At 43.5% G+C, this 17,951-nt stretch overlaps 1 protein-coding gene across 3 annotated transcripts in view; it reads right to left on the minus strand.

Moving 5' to 3' along the window:
- Positions 1-17,951, minus strand: part of agap3 (ArfGAP with GTPase domain, ankyrin repeat and PH domain 3) — a 121,998-nt gene that overhangs the window by 60,713 nt on the left and 43,334 nt on the right. For 2 of the 3 annotated variants that reach the window (XM_040020231.1, XM_040020240.1), the window contains 2 exons: positions 7,103-7,161; positions 4,596-4,683 (listed from right to left, as the gene is read on the minus strand). In XM_040020231.1, the coding sequence (XP_039876165.1) occupies positions 4,596-4,683; positions 7,103-7,161 (147 nt within the window). Of the gene's footprint in view, positions 1-4,595; positions 4,684-7,102; positions 7,162-14,351; positions 17,941-17,951 lie in introns of those variants that run through there. The other variant, XM_040020224.1, reaches the window with a different exon arrangement.

The following is a 17,951-nucleotide window of genomic DNA, read 5'->3' on the forward strand; positions in this document are numbered from 1 at the left end:
AGGCATGGTTAACACGCAGTAAGCATACTCTGCTTACACGGAGGCTTAGACCTTGACACAGAGCCACAATCCAACGGAGCTCCATCCGGCGTTGCCATAGTAACACACCCCAGTACCTTTTTTCAGATATCATAGCAAAAGCCCAGGAACAAAACAGTGAAGAAACAGCCACGGATGAACCTTCCCTCTGCTGGGTGAAGCTTCTCTGCAATGTTAATAGTCAGTCTGGAGTGAAGCCAGTGTTGAAGCGCAAGAAACAATGAGGTGCCCGGTGTTCGCCAGACAGGTACGTCGTATCAGAGCAACGATGTGAAGGGACACGGACATATATGAGCCGATACATTTCCCTGATTAAAGCAACAAGGGTCGATCTGGGTTTTTTTTCCTCCCCCAGCATTTCAGCCATTGATTTCTCAAGGACTAATTAAGCTATGAGGATTTTTTTCCTTCTCCCATGGTGCAGCAAAATGCCAGAAACTAATTATGCGCTTCATGTCTCATCCTCACTATAATTACACTAAAATGAAACACTGCAAACCCCTCAAAGATCATCAGTTAACTCTGGGTTTGCCAACATCTTGCTGGAATTTGTAGAGGACGCAGTCTTCAGGCCAGAGGGGGGCATTCTTGGTTTGTGTGTGTGTGTTTTATATATATATATATATATATATATATATATATATATATATATATATATATATATATATATAAAAAACACCCAGCACGCCCCTGCGGGCGGTTTATCCTTCAAGCTCGGGTCCTCTACCAGAGGCCTGGGAGCTTGAGGGTCCTGCGCAGTATCTTAGCTGTTCCCAGGACTGCGCTCTTCTGGACAGAGATCTCCAATGTTATTCCCGGGATCTGCTGGAGCCACTCGCCTAGCTTGGGAGTCACCGCACCTAGTGCTCCGATTACCACGGGGACCACCGTTACCTTCACCCTCCACATCCTCTCGAGCTCTTCTCTGAGCCCTTGGTATTTCTCCAGCTTCTCGTGTTCCTTCTTCCTGATATTGCTGTCATTCGGAACCGCTACATCGATCACTACGGCCGTCTTCTTCTGTTTGTCTACCACCACTATGTCCGGTTGGTTAGCCACCACCATTTTGTCCGTCTGTATCTGGAAGTCCCACAGGATCTTAGCTCGGTCATTCTCCACCACCCTTGGGGGCATCTCCCATTTTGACCTCGGGACTTCCAGGTTATACTCGGCACAGATGTTCCTGTACACTATGCCGGCCACTTGGTTATGGCGTTCCATGTATGCCTTGCCTGCTAGCATCTTGCACCCTGCTGTTATGTGCTGGATTGTCTCTGGGGCATCTTTACACAGCCTGCATCTGGGGTCTTGCCTGGTGTGATAGACCCCAGCCTCTATGGATCTTGTACTCAGAGCTTGTTCTTGTGCTGCCATGATTAGTGCCTCTGTGCTGTCTTTCAGTCCAGCTTTGTCCAGCCACTGGTAGGATTTCTGGATATCAGCCACCTCCTCTATCTGCCGGTGGTACATACCGTGCAGGGGCCTGTCCTTCCATGATGGTTCCTCGTCTCCCTCCTCTTTCTTGGGTTTCTGCTGCCTGAGGTATTCACTGAGCACTCGGTCAGTTGGGGCCATCTTCCCAATGTATTCTTGGATGTTCGTTGTCTCATCCTGGACTGTGGTGCTGACACTCACCAGTCCCCGGCCCCCTTCCTTCCGCTTAGCGTACAGCCTCAGGGTGCTGGACTTGGGGTGAAACCCTCCATGCATGGTAAGGAGCTTTCTTGTCTTTATGTCAGTGGCTTCTATCTCCTCCTTTGGCCAGCCTATTACCCCAGCAGGGTACCTGATCACGGGCAGGGCGTACGTGTTGATGGCCCGGATCTTGTTCTTACCATTCAGCTGACTCCTCAGGACTTGCCTGACCCTCTGCAGGTACTTGGTGGTTGCAGCCTTTCTAGCGGCCTCTTCATGGTTCCCATTTGCCTGCGGGATCCCCAGGTACTTGTAACTGTCCTCTATGTCTGCAATGTTGCCTTCTGGTAGTTCAATCCCCTCAGTTCTGACTACCTTCCCTCTCTTTGTTACCATCCGACTACACTTCTCCAGTCCGAACGACATTCCAATGTCATTGCTGTATAGCCTGGTAGTGTGGATCAGTGAATCGATGTCTCGTTCACTCTTGGCATACAGCTTGATGTCATCCATGTACAGGAGGTGGCTGACAACTGCTCCGTTCCGTAGTCGGTATCCGTAGCCAGTCTTGTTAATGATCTCACTGAGGGGGTTCAGGCCTATGCAGAACAGCAGTGGGGACAGAGCATCTCCTTGGTAGATCCCGCACTTGATGGTGACTTGTGCTATGGGCTTGGAGTTGGCCTCTAGTGTTGTACGCCACATCCCCATTGAGTTCCTGATGAAGGCTCTTAGGGTCCCATTGATCTTGTACAATTCTAGGCATTCCAGTATCCAGCTGTGGGGCATTGAGTCATAGGCCTTCTTGTAATCAATCCAGGCAGTGCACAGGTTGGTCAGTCTGGTCTTGCAGTCTCGGCTGACTGTTCTGTCTACCAGTAGCTGGTGTTTTGCGCCTCTGGTGTTCTTGCCAATTCCTTTCTGTGTCCCACTCATGTATTGACCCATGTGCCTGTTCATCTTAGCCGATATGATGCCTGACAGGAGCTTCCATGTAGTACTGAGGCAGGTTATTGGTCGGTAGTTGGAGGGGACCGGTCCCTTCTTGGGGTCCTTGGGGATCAGGACCGTCCGACCTTCGGTTAGCCATTCCGGGTGTCTCTCGTTAACTAGCAGCTGGTTCATTTGTGCTGCCAGACGCTCGTGGAGTGCAGTCAGCTTCTTTAGCCAGTAGGCGTGAACCATGTCGGGCCCTGGTGCTGTCCAACTCTTCATACTGGAGACCCTTTCTTGGATATCTGCCACTGTGATGGTTACTGGACCCTGTTCAGGGAGGTCGCTGTGGTCTGCCCTCAGATCCACTAGCCACTGAGCATTGCCGTTATGGGTTGCGTCCTTCTCCCATATGCTCTTCCAGTATTGCTCCGTCTCCAGCCTTGGTGGTGCTGTTCTCTTATTATTGTTCCCTTGCCACTGAGAGTACACCTTTGCTGGTTCTGTGGAGAACAGCTGGTTTATTCTCCTGCCTTCTATCTCTCTGGTGTACCTCCTCAAGCGGCTGGCCAAGGCTGTGAGTCTTTGCTTGGCAGTTTCCAAGGCCTCAGGTATGGACAGCTTGCTGTATTTCTTATGCACCTTCTTTGTCGCACCTTTCTGCAACTCCGTTAGTTGGCTAACCTCCCTCCGTGCTACTTTGATCTTGCCCTCTAGCCTCCTTCTCCATGGAGGGTACTGCCCCTTGTGGCTGTTCAACTTGTAGCCAAGTATCTCACTGATCACTGCTGCCGTATTGTAGATCAGCTTGTTAGTGTCGGTAATCGTGGTTGGAGGTATTGTCCGTAGTGCTGCATTAACATCATCTAGCAGACCTTCTGAGGGTACTTCACGTAATCTTGGTAACCGGCTACGGGGGATCCAGGTTTGTACCTCGTCAATCTCTAGCTGTGAGAGCAGTCCCTTCTTTCGAATGTTGGAACACTGAGCTACTAGTTGTTTCGCCGTCATTGTGGATGTTGGGTATCGAAGAATCCATAGGTCCGTCATCCTATTCATGTAGCCCCTTCCGCCGGGGTTACTTGCGTAGTAGCATTCCAACAACGCCCTGTTTTCGTCTCTTGCCCACCGATGCCTTCTTGTTCCAGTAGCCCACTTTTCGTCAGGGTGCCCTGGTTCCTCAACACCTGACGCGGACCTTGTTGATCCGGGCGACGTCCGAGCCGGCATGCCTTCATATTTATCTGTCTCGCTCATGTCTGCGGTAGGCTCGCTTAGCATAGGGGGTCTAGCCTTAGGACCCTTACTGGATACAGACGCCCCAGGCAGGAATCGAACTTGCGATCCTGGGTTCCAAAGGCGTGTAGTGTAACCACTACGCTATCCAGCTGCTATATATATATATATATACACACACACACACACACACACAAAAGGATTCCTTTCATATCAAGTGCTTTAAATGTGTAAAAAGCACTTGATTGTGACAAAAACCTTCATTTACAGTGCCACTTTTACTTGCATGTTTTAGTAATGAGCTTCAAATTACTAGAAATGTTACATTTTGTCATTTTCCCACCATTTTCAGTGAAGGGAGAAATAGAACTGAGCCAGTTATCAATCTCGCCATTTGGAAGCTTAACAAAATCCAAACAAAACAGTTTAATGGAAGTTAATTATAAAAATACGCACAGAAGCGGCAAAAAACCCCCAAAAAAACAGTGCTGTTCTTCATTATTTAAATATCCTATTACACTCCTCCAAATACGGTCACCCAACCGTCCCATCCTAACAGAAAGCTGACAAAACCAGCTTTTCACACATCGTCCACAATGTAATACATATGACAGGCTGCGGCAGCCGAGGCGCTGAGGTCAAAAGAGCCAGGGTAAACATGCTGCATTAAATCTGCAATGCTCTGATCTTTGTGCTGGGTGTCATGTTTGTAATCCACCTCCTGACCCACGCTTTCTTCAGCAGGCTCTTACCTTCAGGCGATTCCTCTTGCACATATGTCCCTGTCAAATATCGATGAACCAAGGCAGACTTCCCGCTGGACAGGTTTCCCACAATCCCCTGCAAGTCCAAGAGCAAAAAGCTATGAGATGATGTACAGGTTCAAGTGACCTGACAGTGAAAAAGAAAAAAAAATCCTACCACAAAGGCACTGAAATTGCATAAGTCGTGCTGTTTTGAGTTTTATTTTTTTTATATTTTCTTTCCAAAAAACTGAAGCTTCAACCTCAATCATAAAGGCTTTGCAAGTTTTCAGCCCAGTGTGTGCAAATTGTGTGTGGCAAAAAGGAAAACACTGCATCAAGGTCAATAATATCAGAAATAAAACCATCTCCACATCTTATTTAATTCCTAATCTTTAGTTATGCTGCTAAGTCTTAAATCCTATCTGTATGAGTCACTAAAGTTTTAGAGATTATTCTTTCTACAGAGACATACCATCAGAACTCAACTGAAAAATCAAAGACTGACGTTCTGGGCATTTTTATTGCGCATATATTTCAATGTGTGTGCATTTAAGAAGATAAGTAAAAAAGAAGAAGTGCTGCATTTAAGGCATCTTTGAAAAGACTAACTCTTTTTTTTTTTTTACCAGTATGCAAGTTTCTTATTCAAAAAATGAAAAATGCAGTTTTGTGGGTGTGATTTTTCTATTATTATTTTTTTTACTCTTAAAATTGGTCAAGGTGTAATTATTTGAAAAAGTAATGAAACTTTCACACTAAACCTAAAGGTGACTCCATTTTTTAGCTTCTCTGCTAAGTAGATTTTTATTACACACTGGCCTGAAGTGAAAACAAGTGTTGGCTAGGTGGAAGAAAATCAAATTAAAAACTTTAGAAGGTAGTAGGCAGTAAAAGAAACTCCATATGGTTTGTGTTCAAGGGGGTAAAGGTCCCTTTCGTAGGGCATGTGAGTTTGAAATATTGTCCAAGTGCCTCTGATTTACACCCGACTTTGGTTGTAGTCTGTCCTGTTCTACCTCTCCCTGCCGTCTAGACCAGACCAAACTGCAGTGCCTTCGGGGTGATGCATGGCTGAGGGTGGGCTGACGATGCCAGCATGTCTGGGAAGAACAAAGACTGCAACATGCCTCATCTCCTCCCTCTCCAGCTCCTCCTCTACCCACCATCGCCCTCTCCTTCCACAGATCATTAGTGGGTGTTAAAGCAGGTATGGTTCTAATTATAGGGACGTTTGAGGCACAAGAGAAAAGGTGTGTTCAAGGTCTTTTCCTAGTCTAGCTTCTTTATAACTGAAGTATGTATATCATGAGGTACCCAGAAGAATAAGCTATGAATAAATTCAAAGTTAGCAAAAAGTTGTGGTGCTGTAAAAGCTATGAGTCAAAAAAAAGGCTTTGAATGTGCCACAGAACCAGCATTCTCCTGCTGTTTAACTGCTGGGCTTTGTGGCCCGCTGGTATACAGGATTCATGATCTCGAAATGCTGTATCAGCATTATGCTACTACAGAACCTTCACTCTTCTTTGTAGACGTTTAGCTCTGATGTGAGATGATCAAAAGATGACAATAAAACAGGATTTAACCACAGTCAAGTCACCAGCACGAAATCAACAGTACCAGAGTACAGTTCACTGTTGCAGCAGAAAAAAATTAGAGGTTTTCTCACATGGTTTTAATACTTTTAATTCATCTACAGGAATTGTTTTGACCCCTATTACTGTGGTATCAAAGAGGAAGAAAGCAAAACCTGCTTTTTTCCCCCCCTATCGTTTTTAAAAGCTTCTGAGAGTTGTAACCAACTTCCTTTCAGCACGACCTTGTCACTGCACGGTAACTCTGTGAAAGTTTTGAAAAGAATGATTACTATTTTTGCGACACTTAATTTAGTCTTACCGGGTCCATTTAACAAACCCCCGCATGGAAGCTGCCAATTAACACCTTAGAAACATAAAAAGCAACAGACGCATTTAAAAGTGTTTGAAGCCAATAAAAGAAGTTTGTCTTTGTGCTCGCTGTGAATCCCCCCATTGAAGTTTCCCCTTCTTCGAGGTGCCACAACAATGAATTCACCTAACACTGAAAATATCATATCCACTGGGAGAACGGCAGAGCGGAGCCTTTCAAGGCTGCTAGTCTTTATGTGGGGAAGGCATTAAATCATGTGAGGATGTTAGTAGTGCATTTGGCAGAGGCTGTGCGTGTGCTTCACTGGCGGGTGGGAGCGGACCCAGGATGTGTCACAGGCCTAGCCCAAAACTGTCACTCATCCTGTGTCCTGCTGCAAAACCACCCTGTATCGCCATGCCAACGCATCTCATTAAAAATCACCCACTATGTGCCAGGGAAAAAGTCCAGCCAATTTCTCAAATGTTCCCTCTCATGTGAAATGCAAAACTAGTATTACATGGAGAGAACATGCTTTCCCACTGACATTTAAGTCTGTTAGTAAGATGAAACCTCTGAGGGCAAATTAACACCAGGATTGTCAAAAACAACAAAAAAAAGTTACTCACCACTTTCAGCTCCGGCACTGATCGACTCAATGTCCATTCCTGGCTGTTGACAAAAGAGTCTAAAAAGAAAAAGACAAATGAAGACGTAAATGACAAAAGCAAAAAGTACTAAGCGATAATATGCGTTCTGTTCTATTTGACCCCCAGCTATAATATGGCACCGACAGCTTTTGCTAGCGGCTGAATTTAAAGAGTCTGCAATAAGTTTTATGCTGAATGCTCCACCAGTCACATCAAGCATTTCGACTTACACAGCAGTCAATTACAGTAAAACATTTTTAAAGAAATTGTGGGGTTGTTGCCCTTTTTTAAAAAAAGATTTCCTGCACACATGTTAACCAGAACCACTGAATCAAAGTTTTATGGCAGATAGATAGAGCCAACTTTAGTGAAAAAGTTGTGTAGTTATGAATATATAGCCATTTGGCCTGTCGTGTTCTAATGTTTGTCCTTTTATTTTTACCTTTTCTCCTATTTCCCCTTCTTCTCTTTACCACTTCAACCCCTCCCTGCTTGTCAGCTTTGGCATTGCTAAATTACACATATCCTATGTGAATAATAATACAAATATATGAATTATTAAAACATTATTTATAGAGTTTAGGCAAACCAAATCTGTTTGGCAAACAGTGCATTCAGATCATAATTATGATAATAAATGCTGTTAGACAAGACAGGTAAAAAAAAAAAAAAAACTTTAAAAAAGTAGAATTTTTAAATAAGTAAAAAGAAAAAGATACAGTCATGCTGTGTTCTTGACTGGTGACCAATAGGACAGCCTCACATATGTCTGATTATGCATGTGCAACATGTGCACAGCAGCACAGGCTAATAGTTGCTCACAGCCATTACTGAGCTCTGAGGAAGACACAAAGTTGGCCAAAGTAAACCATGGAGGAACCGCCATGAAATGTTTAAACCTAATGAGACACTTAAATCACCCTCACCCAGCTGAACATGGACATTTTAAAGAGGCTAATAAAGGAAGAGTGGCTAAAGCTAAAGCTATCCAGAGCTCAGTATCTGCAGACTCGGTATGAGCAAGGGCTCAAAGCAGGAACAAAAAAAAAAATTGTTTAGCGAAGAAAAAAAAAAAAAAGAGCAAAGGGTCCACGTGCTGCTATCTGATGAAGTTATAAACATTATTATTATATTATTTATCTAACTTGCATTTGTGTTGATATATAAATCTGATAAACCTACTTTTGTTTGGTAGGGTAAAATATGTCAAGTAAAGGCAAATGTATAGAAACCCATTTTAGCTAATTATCTGTAGTTTTATTCTCAGTTCTTTCAGTGAGAGTCTATCATGTCCAGTTTGTGGGAAATTAAGAAACGTAATAATTTATTTTAGTGTAAAAATATCCTGCATTGAAAAAAAAGTTGATTTTTTGTATAAGCTGTCCCTTATAGAGCTTAGAAAACTGGAATAAGCAAAAATAAAATAAAATAAATAACTAAATGAATAAATCAGTAGAAAAATAAATAAATAAATAAATAAGAAATAAAAATCAGCCAAAAAAATTACAATCAGTGCATCTCATATTTCTGTGATAATAATTTGCATAAAGTAGGATTTTTTTTTATAATCCTCCAGAAACATATCTGCATATGAATGAGCTGAATTCGAACCTTCTGGTGATTTCTAGTGCTGGCAGCTTTCTGGTTTCAGTCTATAGTCCGCTCCTAGTTCAAATTCAATCGACCAATCAAATCTAAGCAGGCCTTAGCTGCATGCAGGTCCCCTCAAAAGTGGAACCCCGTTTATTGAAATGCAATCTTAAATTCATCAGCTAACATCTGAAGACGAATTAACTTTTTAAAAAGTTTATCTCCATTTGTAAACATCACAAAATACCTTGGACCAGGTGTCTGCTGGTTACAACGGATACCTGGAAAAACTGTTTCCTGCATTCAGAGTATAAGGAATCTTAAGGTGCCAGTTTTTCAGGCTTAGTTCAATGATAGAAGCACTTTGATTAAAGCAACTTAAACCAAAAACTAACGGTGATATTAGATGAAGCCACAAGAGCGACTACCCTGCTTGTCAGCTAATGTCAGCTGGCTCCAGCCCCCAGATTCTGATTTGAATAAGTGGTTAAGAAAATGCATGGATGGATGGATCGATCCCCACCGATTTTCAATCTGTCCGACTCTTCTGTTTCCTCTAGATTTGTTTATTTGTACACAACACAAGTGTGAAGAAGTAATTGCAACAGACCTGTAGTTAATGCAGTCTGTGAAGGCCATTTCAATGTACAGCCCAATCTTAGGAAGGGATTTTGCTAATCTGTTTTAAAAGGCAGTTATTATCAGGCTTGATTCAGCATGGTAGGTTTACCAGTGACATTTGGAGACATTGACTAGATAATAGAGCTCTGAAAAAGGGCAGAACACTATAAAGGACAATGCGAACCCTCAGAACTAAAAACACAAATGACAGCTCCACAAGCTGTGCCCATTTCCCACAGAGATGGAGTACAGCTATGTGTCATAACATCTATTAGAACAAAGACCACCTTCCTGTTTTGGATCAAGGCTTTCTTGCCATCTGAACCTCCCAAATAAGATACCATCTCTAATACAGGAGCCTACATGCCGCCTTGCACAGGTAACCCCCTCCACATCTCTAAACCATAACAATTAAACTACTCATACACCATCATTACACAGCTATGGCGGTTTTTCTTTTTGCTGCAGGCGATGCCAATATGAAAAGACACAAAGCATAAACAGTAAGGACCCCAGTGTCATTATAGGACATGTTTCAGGGTTTTTTTTCCAAAATATGCTAAAAGCATAAATGACTCATAGACGGGGAGACATGAGCCAAAAATTCCCCTTGACTTGTCCATTAAAAAAACCCACAAAAACAAAAATCAGTTAAAATCTTGACTTTTTCTCCAATCCATTTACAAAGAGCGTCACTCTGCTGTGGATGTCTCACTTGTTGTGGGAGAGGAGAGTGCATCCCGAACACAGGGGCCTTTCACCAACCATTGTTTGGAGCAGAGGAGTCTTTAAACAGCACGCCTCCAGTTAAGCCCTCTCAGTGTGGGTTTGACATGTCAGAACATGAGCGGAGACATCCAAACTGCCTCAGTTTTAAAGTGCAGGAAACTCAATGCAGGTCACGGCTCTCTGAGGCGATCTCCGATAAGGCTGCCGCCCCATTTTATTACAGTTCCTGTTTCTTGTTATTGAAAGGTCAACCAGCGGTAATACTCAAAAATAGCAATTACATGAACCCATCTTAAGGTGCCAGTCTTTCAGGCTTTGTTAACAGCTCACCCAAAATCAAACTTTTTGTATGTTCCTCTGGGCTGCATTGCTATTTATCTGACTAGATTGTGAGTCATTTATACTGGCTGTAGTAATATCTGCTTTCTCTTGAATATAATGGAACTCAACGCAGCTTTTTTTGTTGTACTTAAAGTGCCAACAAATATGTTTTTGTCAAACGTGGTATCATGACCTTGTTACTAGAATGGTCCGGCACTTTCATATAGGAACTATTTTCTTTCTACAGTCTCATCACAGCTCATCTAATGTTTACATCCTGTTACTGTATCATTAGCACAAGCCTGCCATCATGGGTACATAGATGCTTTCGTCAGTACAGTAATATAATTAGCAAGTAGTTCCTAGATTGTCCTTTTAATGAAGAACTGGTTATTAGTGAAATAAAGCAGAATGAATAAAGAATAATATTTGATAAATGAAGCCCCCAAAAAACATGATTTTCAGATTTTAAACAAGGAGTATTTTAAACTCAACCCAACTAACGTGTAGCCATGAAGGGAAATTTTGGGTCATCGCAGGTCAATGCAGAAATTGTGTTGTTGGCCACTGACAATCGCTTCATCTCTGGAGCACCGCATTGACTACTGGAAAACAGCACCACTTATTCTTTCACAGACAATAATAACAACAAAAGGAAGCAATAGAAAATGAGTGCCTTTCACTAAAATAATATTGAAATCAAGAACACAACAAAGAAACAGCATCATGGTGAAGATGCCTGAAATTTGCCATCCCGAAAGAGATAAAGTGGAACCGAACTGTTCCCCCACTAAAAGAAAAACCCCTAATTGAATCCATGTGGTCAGCATTACGTCATTCTTTAAATATGACCATCCCCATATCACTGTGTCTCAGAATGCCTATGGAAACAAGGGAGCCCCGGGACTCGCGATGCCTACAGAGGACACCAGTGTCTTTGTCTCTGTGAGGGTAAAACTGTTGGCAGCATGTTTGTCAGGTCTTTCACTTCGCTGCTCACGTCTGCTCAGATAAAAATGACCACTCAGTCTGAGGGTAGCGAAGCACAAGCGAAGCCCCGACTTATTCCATGAGAAAAGAAAATCTAATGTGAGCAGCAAGTCCGTGCGTATGCACATGCATGCATGCGTGCCAATGTGCAGTGAATCTGAAGTGGTTTTTTGGGGAACGAGAGAGGACAACCTTGAGATCTAAACTTCCACTCTTACTCTGACCAACTTTCCAACCATACTTTCCTTCCGTCATGAATTACAGAGTGAGAATTTAGCTAGCAATTAGTGTTTCTACTCTGATGATTCACCAACTGACATTCCCTGTCTGGCTACTTTTATCATGCATGTCATGACAAAGACGGTCCTGCAGCATCTTCCTTTTTTCTGTAGCTCTACAAAAAAAAAAAAAAAAAAAAAAGAAATTACAGAAAAAAACAAGCATAAGAGCTCTTACTTCTCTTCTGCTGAGCTCCCAAGCACAAGCCAGTCATTTCCATCAAATTAGGTAACTGACAAACACAGTCACCAGAGAACAAGGTGAAAATCTTTACCCCGAGCTCGTCTAATGCAACCTGGATGGTCTGGCCTACTTAAAGCTCCCAGAGCCTTGTGTTGTCTGCAGAAAGGCATTGATCACTTCCCCTTAAAATAAATTGGACATCCCGATTCACATTTAACATGAGATTTGCAAATTGGGTTTTCAAGAAGCCTTGCAGTGGAATGCCCAGGCTGACGGACTCAGTTTGTCAAATTAAGAAGGGAATGTGCCAGAGGTTATCGTTGCAGCTACAAAAAGGAATAATAAAAAAAGAACAAAAACCAAAGGAATCAGTCATGCATGAATGAAACTGCAAGCAAAGTTAGAGAAGATCCACAAATTGCAGCTTTTTTGGCAAATGGTTGGTAGACCTCTTGGTGAAACAGCAGGATCCTGCTTCAAATGAGCCACAGTTCTGAAAAACACAATGTACTGGAGCTGAGATTTGCAGTGCCAGCTGCTCATATACAAGTTACATTCAGTTATTAACAGATTTCCCTCTGCTCCTAACCAGACTGTCTGCGATTCAGTGGTTTTTCAATATCTTGCCGTCTCCCTATGTGTCCTGCTGCAGCTGAGAGGGCATTATCGCAGTGTCACTGTTTATTCAACTTCCCCTGAAAGTGTATTTATCTTGAACATAGCTACCTGCTGGGGACTCAACTACACCTGCTGATATGAACGCCAAAAACAAAAGCTTTTTTTTTTTTAAATATTTTTTACTCTGCAGGTTTTAAAGTAAGGCCCACTCCATCTGAAAGGTAAAGCACATACAGGAAGCACCACATGAATTAATATCGAAGGAGGCAAAGCGAAAGGGAAACAAAGGGAATTCCATCCTCATGAATATATTTTGTGTCAGATTTAAGATAAATGAGTCTGGATTTCACCTTCGTGGGGGGGATTTTCTTCTCTAAAAGGTAACTCCAAAAAATACCCATCACTGAGTGTTTTCCTGTCTGCAAGCTACATTGACAGGTTAGAGTACAGGTTACTGTAGAGTTCTATCTGCAGCACCACTGCAGTATTTCAACCTCTGCTACACATGTGCACCGTTGACCACCTACACTGCTTCTCCGACTCTAAGGACCCCAGAGACCACCCCCCCACTCCCCATTTCAGCACACAGTTCACTGGCCACTCCTGGATCCAACAGGATGGCTTTGTTTACTTGACAGGTGGGGGTGGGGACACCTCAAACTCTTCCCCCTGTTAAACTCCCTTCCTCCACCCAAACGTCATACACACACTCAAGTACAGCCTGAGTGTATGCAAGCGTTCAGTCACAGAAGAGTTGGGCTTTGGCTTTTCTGGATTTAATTTACTTTAAGAACCAACAGTTAGGCAGGTAGCAACAAGCGCAGAGTCCCGCCCAGGGCATTGAACACCCAGCTTAACTGAAGCTGATCGGCACACCTACATTCCTGAAGCTTGACTGACTGACTGCAGTGGAAGAAATGGACAAATACCACTTGACTCTGGAAAACAAATCAATAGGTATCCTTGGTAACGTGTCATGGGAGAATACAAACAGACAAGAGATTAACAAGTCTGACCTCAGCCCCTTCATGAGTCTCAAATTAACATGAAAATTAAAACAAAAGAAATGTTTTGCTGGTTCAAAAGTTGCGAATATATACATGACATGTGCAACTTGACATCGGGGGAAGTTATTAGGTTGTCACAGACGACCAATTAGGTCTCTTTGAAAAGGTGTGAAATTGGAGCTTGACGCACAAAACGCAGCAAATCACAGCCATTAATTCAGATAGTTACAAATATTTGCCTCCCTGCCTGCTCTTCCAGGCAACTGGACAAACACACTTCACTGTCAGAGTTAACCTTTAAACACAGCGCTTAAGTCGTTTGCTCCTCTCCCCATCATTACAGTATGTAAGCCCTCTTAATTTAGCATTGCGAGACTGCCAAATGCATCCCCATTACAGCCACTAACTGCTTTAATGCTACTTCTTTAAGCTGCGTCTCTGAGAGACCAATAAGCAGGCCTGGGTCAGGATAACACAGAGATAGCACGGGGACTGTGTTATGCCACAGCCGCCCCTCTGTAAAACAAACTGTTATCATGTGTTCTTTTCAGTCACTGGTGATTTCACTTCACCTACTTTTTGACTGAACTACAAAAACCTCAAAGAAGGCAAAGTAATTGCTGTGCATGTGCACACGAACTGAGGTTCACACATGAAAAACACTGGAGAAATAAAATACCCGAAATAGAAATTCCAAAAGGACTCTTTGGACTTTTTTTGAATGCCATCCAAACTCACAATTCCCCCACATGTTTTTCATTTGCTTGGCCTAAAAAAAAGTGCACTTCCTTATTTCTCTTGAGCTGTAACTTTCTGTGCAGTGAGCAAGAGGGGGTATATAAAATGGAGCACTGAGCTGAGAAATAAATCAGCAGTCTTGCAGGTCTTACCTTGACCTTTGTGGGAGTCAATGCCTGCCAGAGTCTCTATGGTGACAGGCTGTGACTTATTATTCCCAGTCTGGGGATATTGACCACTGTCTTTGCTTTGGGACTGCTGAATTTCACTTTTGCCACTGCTTGGCTGGTCTTTCCTCCTGAAACGGTTTGCTATGAGCTGCCATATACTTTGTTCTTCCTGAACTGGTTTGGAAGTCAGTTTTGGAGGATGGAGGGGTACCTCCATTACCTTGACCTTCCCCCTGCTGTGATACTGAATGTACTGCATGCCTCCATCTTCCGTCTGATCACTGGAAGTTGAAATCTTTCTTCCTGTGAGGTACGAGAAGGGTTGAGGAGGCATCGTTGCCTCTTCAGCAGTGCTTTTAGTCTGAGAGTACTCCTTTGACTCTACCCCAGGACCCAAATCCCTAGGACGAGTCCTCCTGATTCGCAGACTAAAACTCCGTCTTAAAGAGCTCAGTGTACTTCTTGAAGTATCAGATTTGTTGTTTTTGGGGGAAATTTTAGCATCTTTGTCATTTTGCTTCTCCTTGTTCTTCTCTTGAGAGGTTTTGCCAAACAGTTTCCATCGTAAGCCTCCTTTGAAAAATCCCTCTCCTTCGCCACCTCTGTGGCTGCCACTCCTCTCGCTGTTTATCTCATCATCAGAGCCCCTCTTTTTTAGCTCCAGTACTGTCATACTGACGGGCCTGGGCTTCCAGCTCCTCTGGCGGACCCTAAGGTTCACCTCCGCAGGGCCTGATGGCCGTTGAGCCACAACAGGATTGAGGCCATCCACTGCTCTTAGCTCAGCCTTCCTGCTCCTGTGCTGGTGGCTGTCTAAACTTCCTGTCCATTTGCAGGATTCCTGGGCTTGGGGCTCTGGCAGAACTGCGACTGCGCCTGGAAGCATGCAAACGCTCCTGGGCCTTAGCAGCCGTCGTTCTTGTTCGGGCTGACGATCTCTTTGGACCTTGACCGGACCGTCATACATGCTCATCGTCCTTCTGCCGAGCAGGGCTGCATCCTGATGTGACCTTCGTAGCAGGGCCCAAGGCAGAGACCTTCTTCCTGGTGCACTGTCATGATTCCCATGAACAAGTCCTTTAGCCTGGATGGTGGCAGAGCACGATGTTGAGCTCTGAATGAGCTGCTCCTTGGCGTCTGGTTGAGCTGTTAGCTCTACCACGTCTCTGTGTTGTTGTAAGGAGTTTCCTGTGTATTTTGAAGGTGGTTTAAAAAACTTGTCTGTCTTCATTTTTCCCGCAATCACCTCCTCCAACTCCTCCTCATCCTCCTCCACCACTACCTCCTCTCTATGCCTCCCGGCGCTACTGAGGGAGAGCCACCTGCTGAGCTCGTGCTGTGCCTTGCCCAACCTCGGGCTTTTCTCCATTTGGACTATACAAGTCATTTCTCCATTTGGCTGACAATTCCCAACCAGGGTGTGAGTGACCTGGCCCATTTCCAGCTCTGACACCGGTGCATCTGTATGTGTTTCTTTCAAGATTACAGAGACTTGGTATACAGTTATCTCCTGCTGCTGCTGTTCTATAGCTGTACTCCTTGGGGTCACATCCACGTTCCCACTGCTAAGGAAAAGCATCACACTTCATTCAGACCGATTCACACAATCATCCTCATTAACACACTGAAACCAGTGCGTTACATTCTGCCAGAGAGTTGAGATTCAGCTCATGAAGTCCTTCATTTGAAGACTAAATTCCTCTGTCAGGTATAATCTTTCACCTTTGACATGAGGAAAGAAAAAAAAACAACTTCAAAGAAGTTAGTTCAAAGCCTCGCTGCCACCTGCATCCTCTGGCTCCTTTCCTCAGCAGAATCAAACAGGCATTTAGATGGTAGCTGCTTTTTGCTCCGCTCTATTCTACCTGTCTCGAGCAAGTAGATGCACAGAAGAAAAACAAAACTTTAACTGCTGATTTTGCAACAAAGGCATATCTGTAACAGACACAAAAGTTACAGCTCAAAAAAACTGAATCATCCTTCTTCTTTGGCAAGTTGCAAACTGCGAGCAATCCCTGTTGTTGGCGGTGCAGAGAAACCCCTTAATCTCTGAGCTCTTGCCATGTAGAGCATGAGGGAGTGTGTCTCTGTTTGAACTTTCAGCTGCCTTCCAACCCCCGGGACACATGGAAAACAAGGAGTGGATCCCAAGGACACTGAACACGCCCTCATGATTTCACCAGAGTTGCTAACAGCCCCCGGAGGTATAAACAGACAAAAGTGAACACACAGGATCGAGATAAGACTCTGCTGATTACACACTGATATATACAGAATACAAGCCACAAGAAACAGCCATAAGTGGGCATTTTATTTGGATTGACCAATGGTAGAAGAAAAGAATAAACTATAAACTTTCTCGTATTTATTTAGACACTTGACTGATTCACCTAAACACATCAGCTTTGGGGATACGCTGCTTAGGTTTTAAACACTTTTACGGGGACGCAGAAGTCAAAATGTCTCCCTCGCTCCAGGATCTATGAGAATACTAATGCAGCACAGCCACGGAGTAACATGGGAGTACCCACACAACCACACACCAACCTTCCAGTGGCTCCCACTATACAGCCTACACTCAGTGGGAGAGCTTAGCTTAATTCCAAGATTGGCTGACAGCTATTTTTGTTGAGGAACTTATTCTTTTTAAAGCACTAATGGTTACCGTGGCAGAAATCAGTACATTGGACATTATGTAAAATGGCATTCTCTGAATCTAAACATAATTACACATTCACTGCGTGGGCAGTCCTGCATCTAACTTCATTGAGAAAATTAGCACATTGAGCTACTGAGAATGCTGGCATTCGATTAAATGCAGAGAATAAAAAGACTGAGCAGCCTTACGTGGCCTATTCAATCTTCTCGTGCATTAGTGCAGCGTAATGGGCAGAGCTCATTTAGACAGCCATGCACCACAAAGAATCAAGGCAGATTTTACCCCCACAACTCTGCAGCACCCAGTGTGGTTAAGACTGGAACACTGCCCCTTTGTGGTCAACAAGAGAAAGCACACTGGAAGGGAAAATGTTATCGGCTGGATAACCATTCAAAGCTGGTGTGATTTGCCTGGACAAAAAACATATATCTAAAACAGATGCATAATCAGAATTTAACAACACTGCTTATGAGAAAAGAAGAATAACACCAACAACAACAAGTGGCCATTCCCTGAGTGCATCACTGTGGGGAAACCAGAATAACCGGGAGGCAGAAAGTTACAGCCCAACTGCTGCAGTTTGTGCCAAACGCTAAATCTCAACAGCATTTGACTTGAACTGATTTTGTTTTTTCGTAACGTCTCCCTAAAGTCCTCCAATTGCTATTGCCGTTGTGTGCCATCTACAGTACGTGTGATATTCCTGATATTTGAAGTGTTTCTTGGCACATTTCTTTCTCCCTTATGTCTCTTTATCAACTGACTCAGCGGTGTTAGAATGAAAACAATCAAAAGCATTTTAGATATTGTTACAGGAAACTCTAACCAAGCGTGTGCACCGTCAGAAAAATCTGAAGTGAGCGAGTACAGCAGCAAAGTTGAATCCCATATCAGGCTGTCAGAGGTTGTAATTTCGGCCTTTA

Source organism: Simochromis diagramma, unplaced genomic scaffold (assembly GCF_900408965.1).
Source record: "Simochromis diagramma unplaced genomic scaffold, fSimDia1.1 OVJJ01000205.1, whole genome shotgun sequence".
NCBI classification, from domain to species: domain Eukaryota; kingdom Metazoa; phylum Chordata; class Actinopteri; order Cichliformes; family Cichlidae; genus Simochromis; species Simochromis diagramma.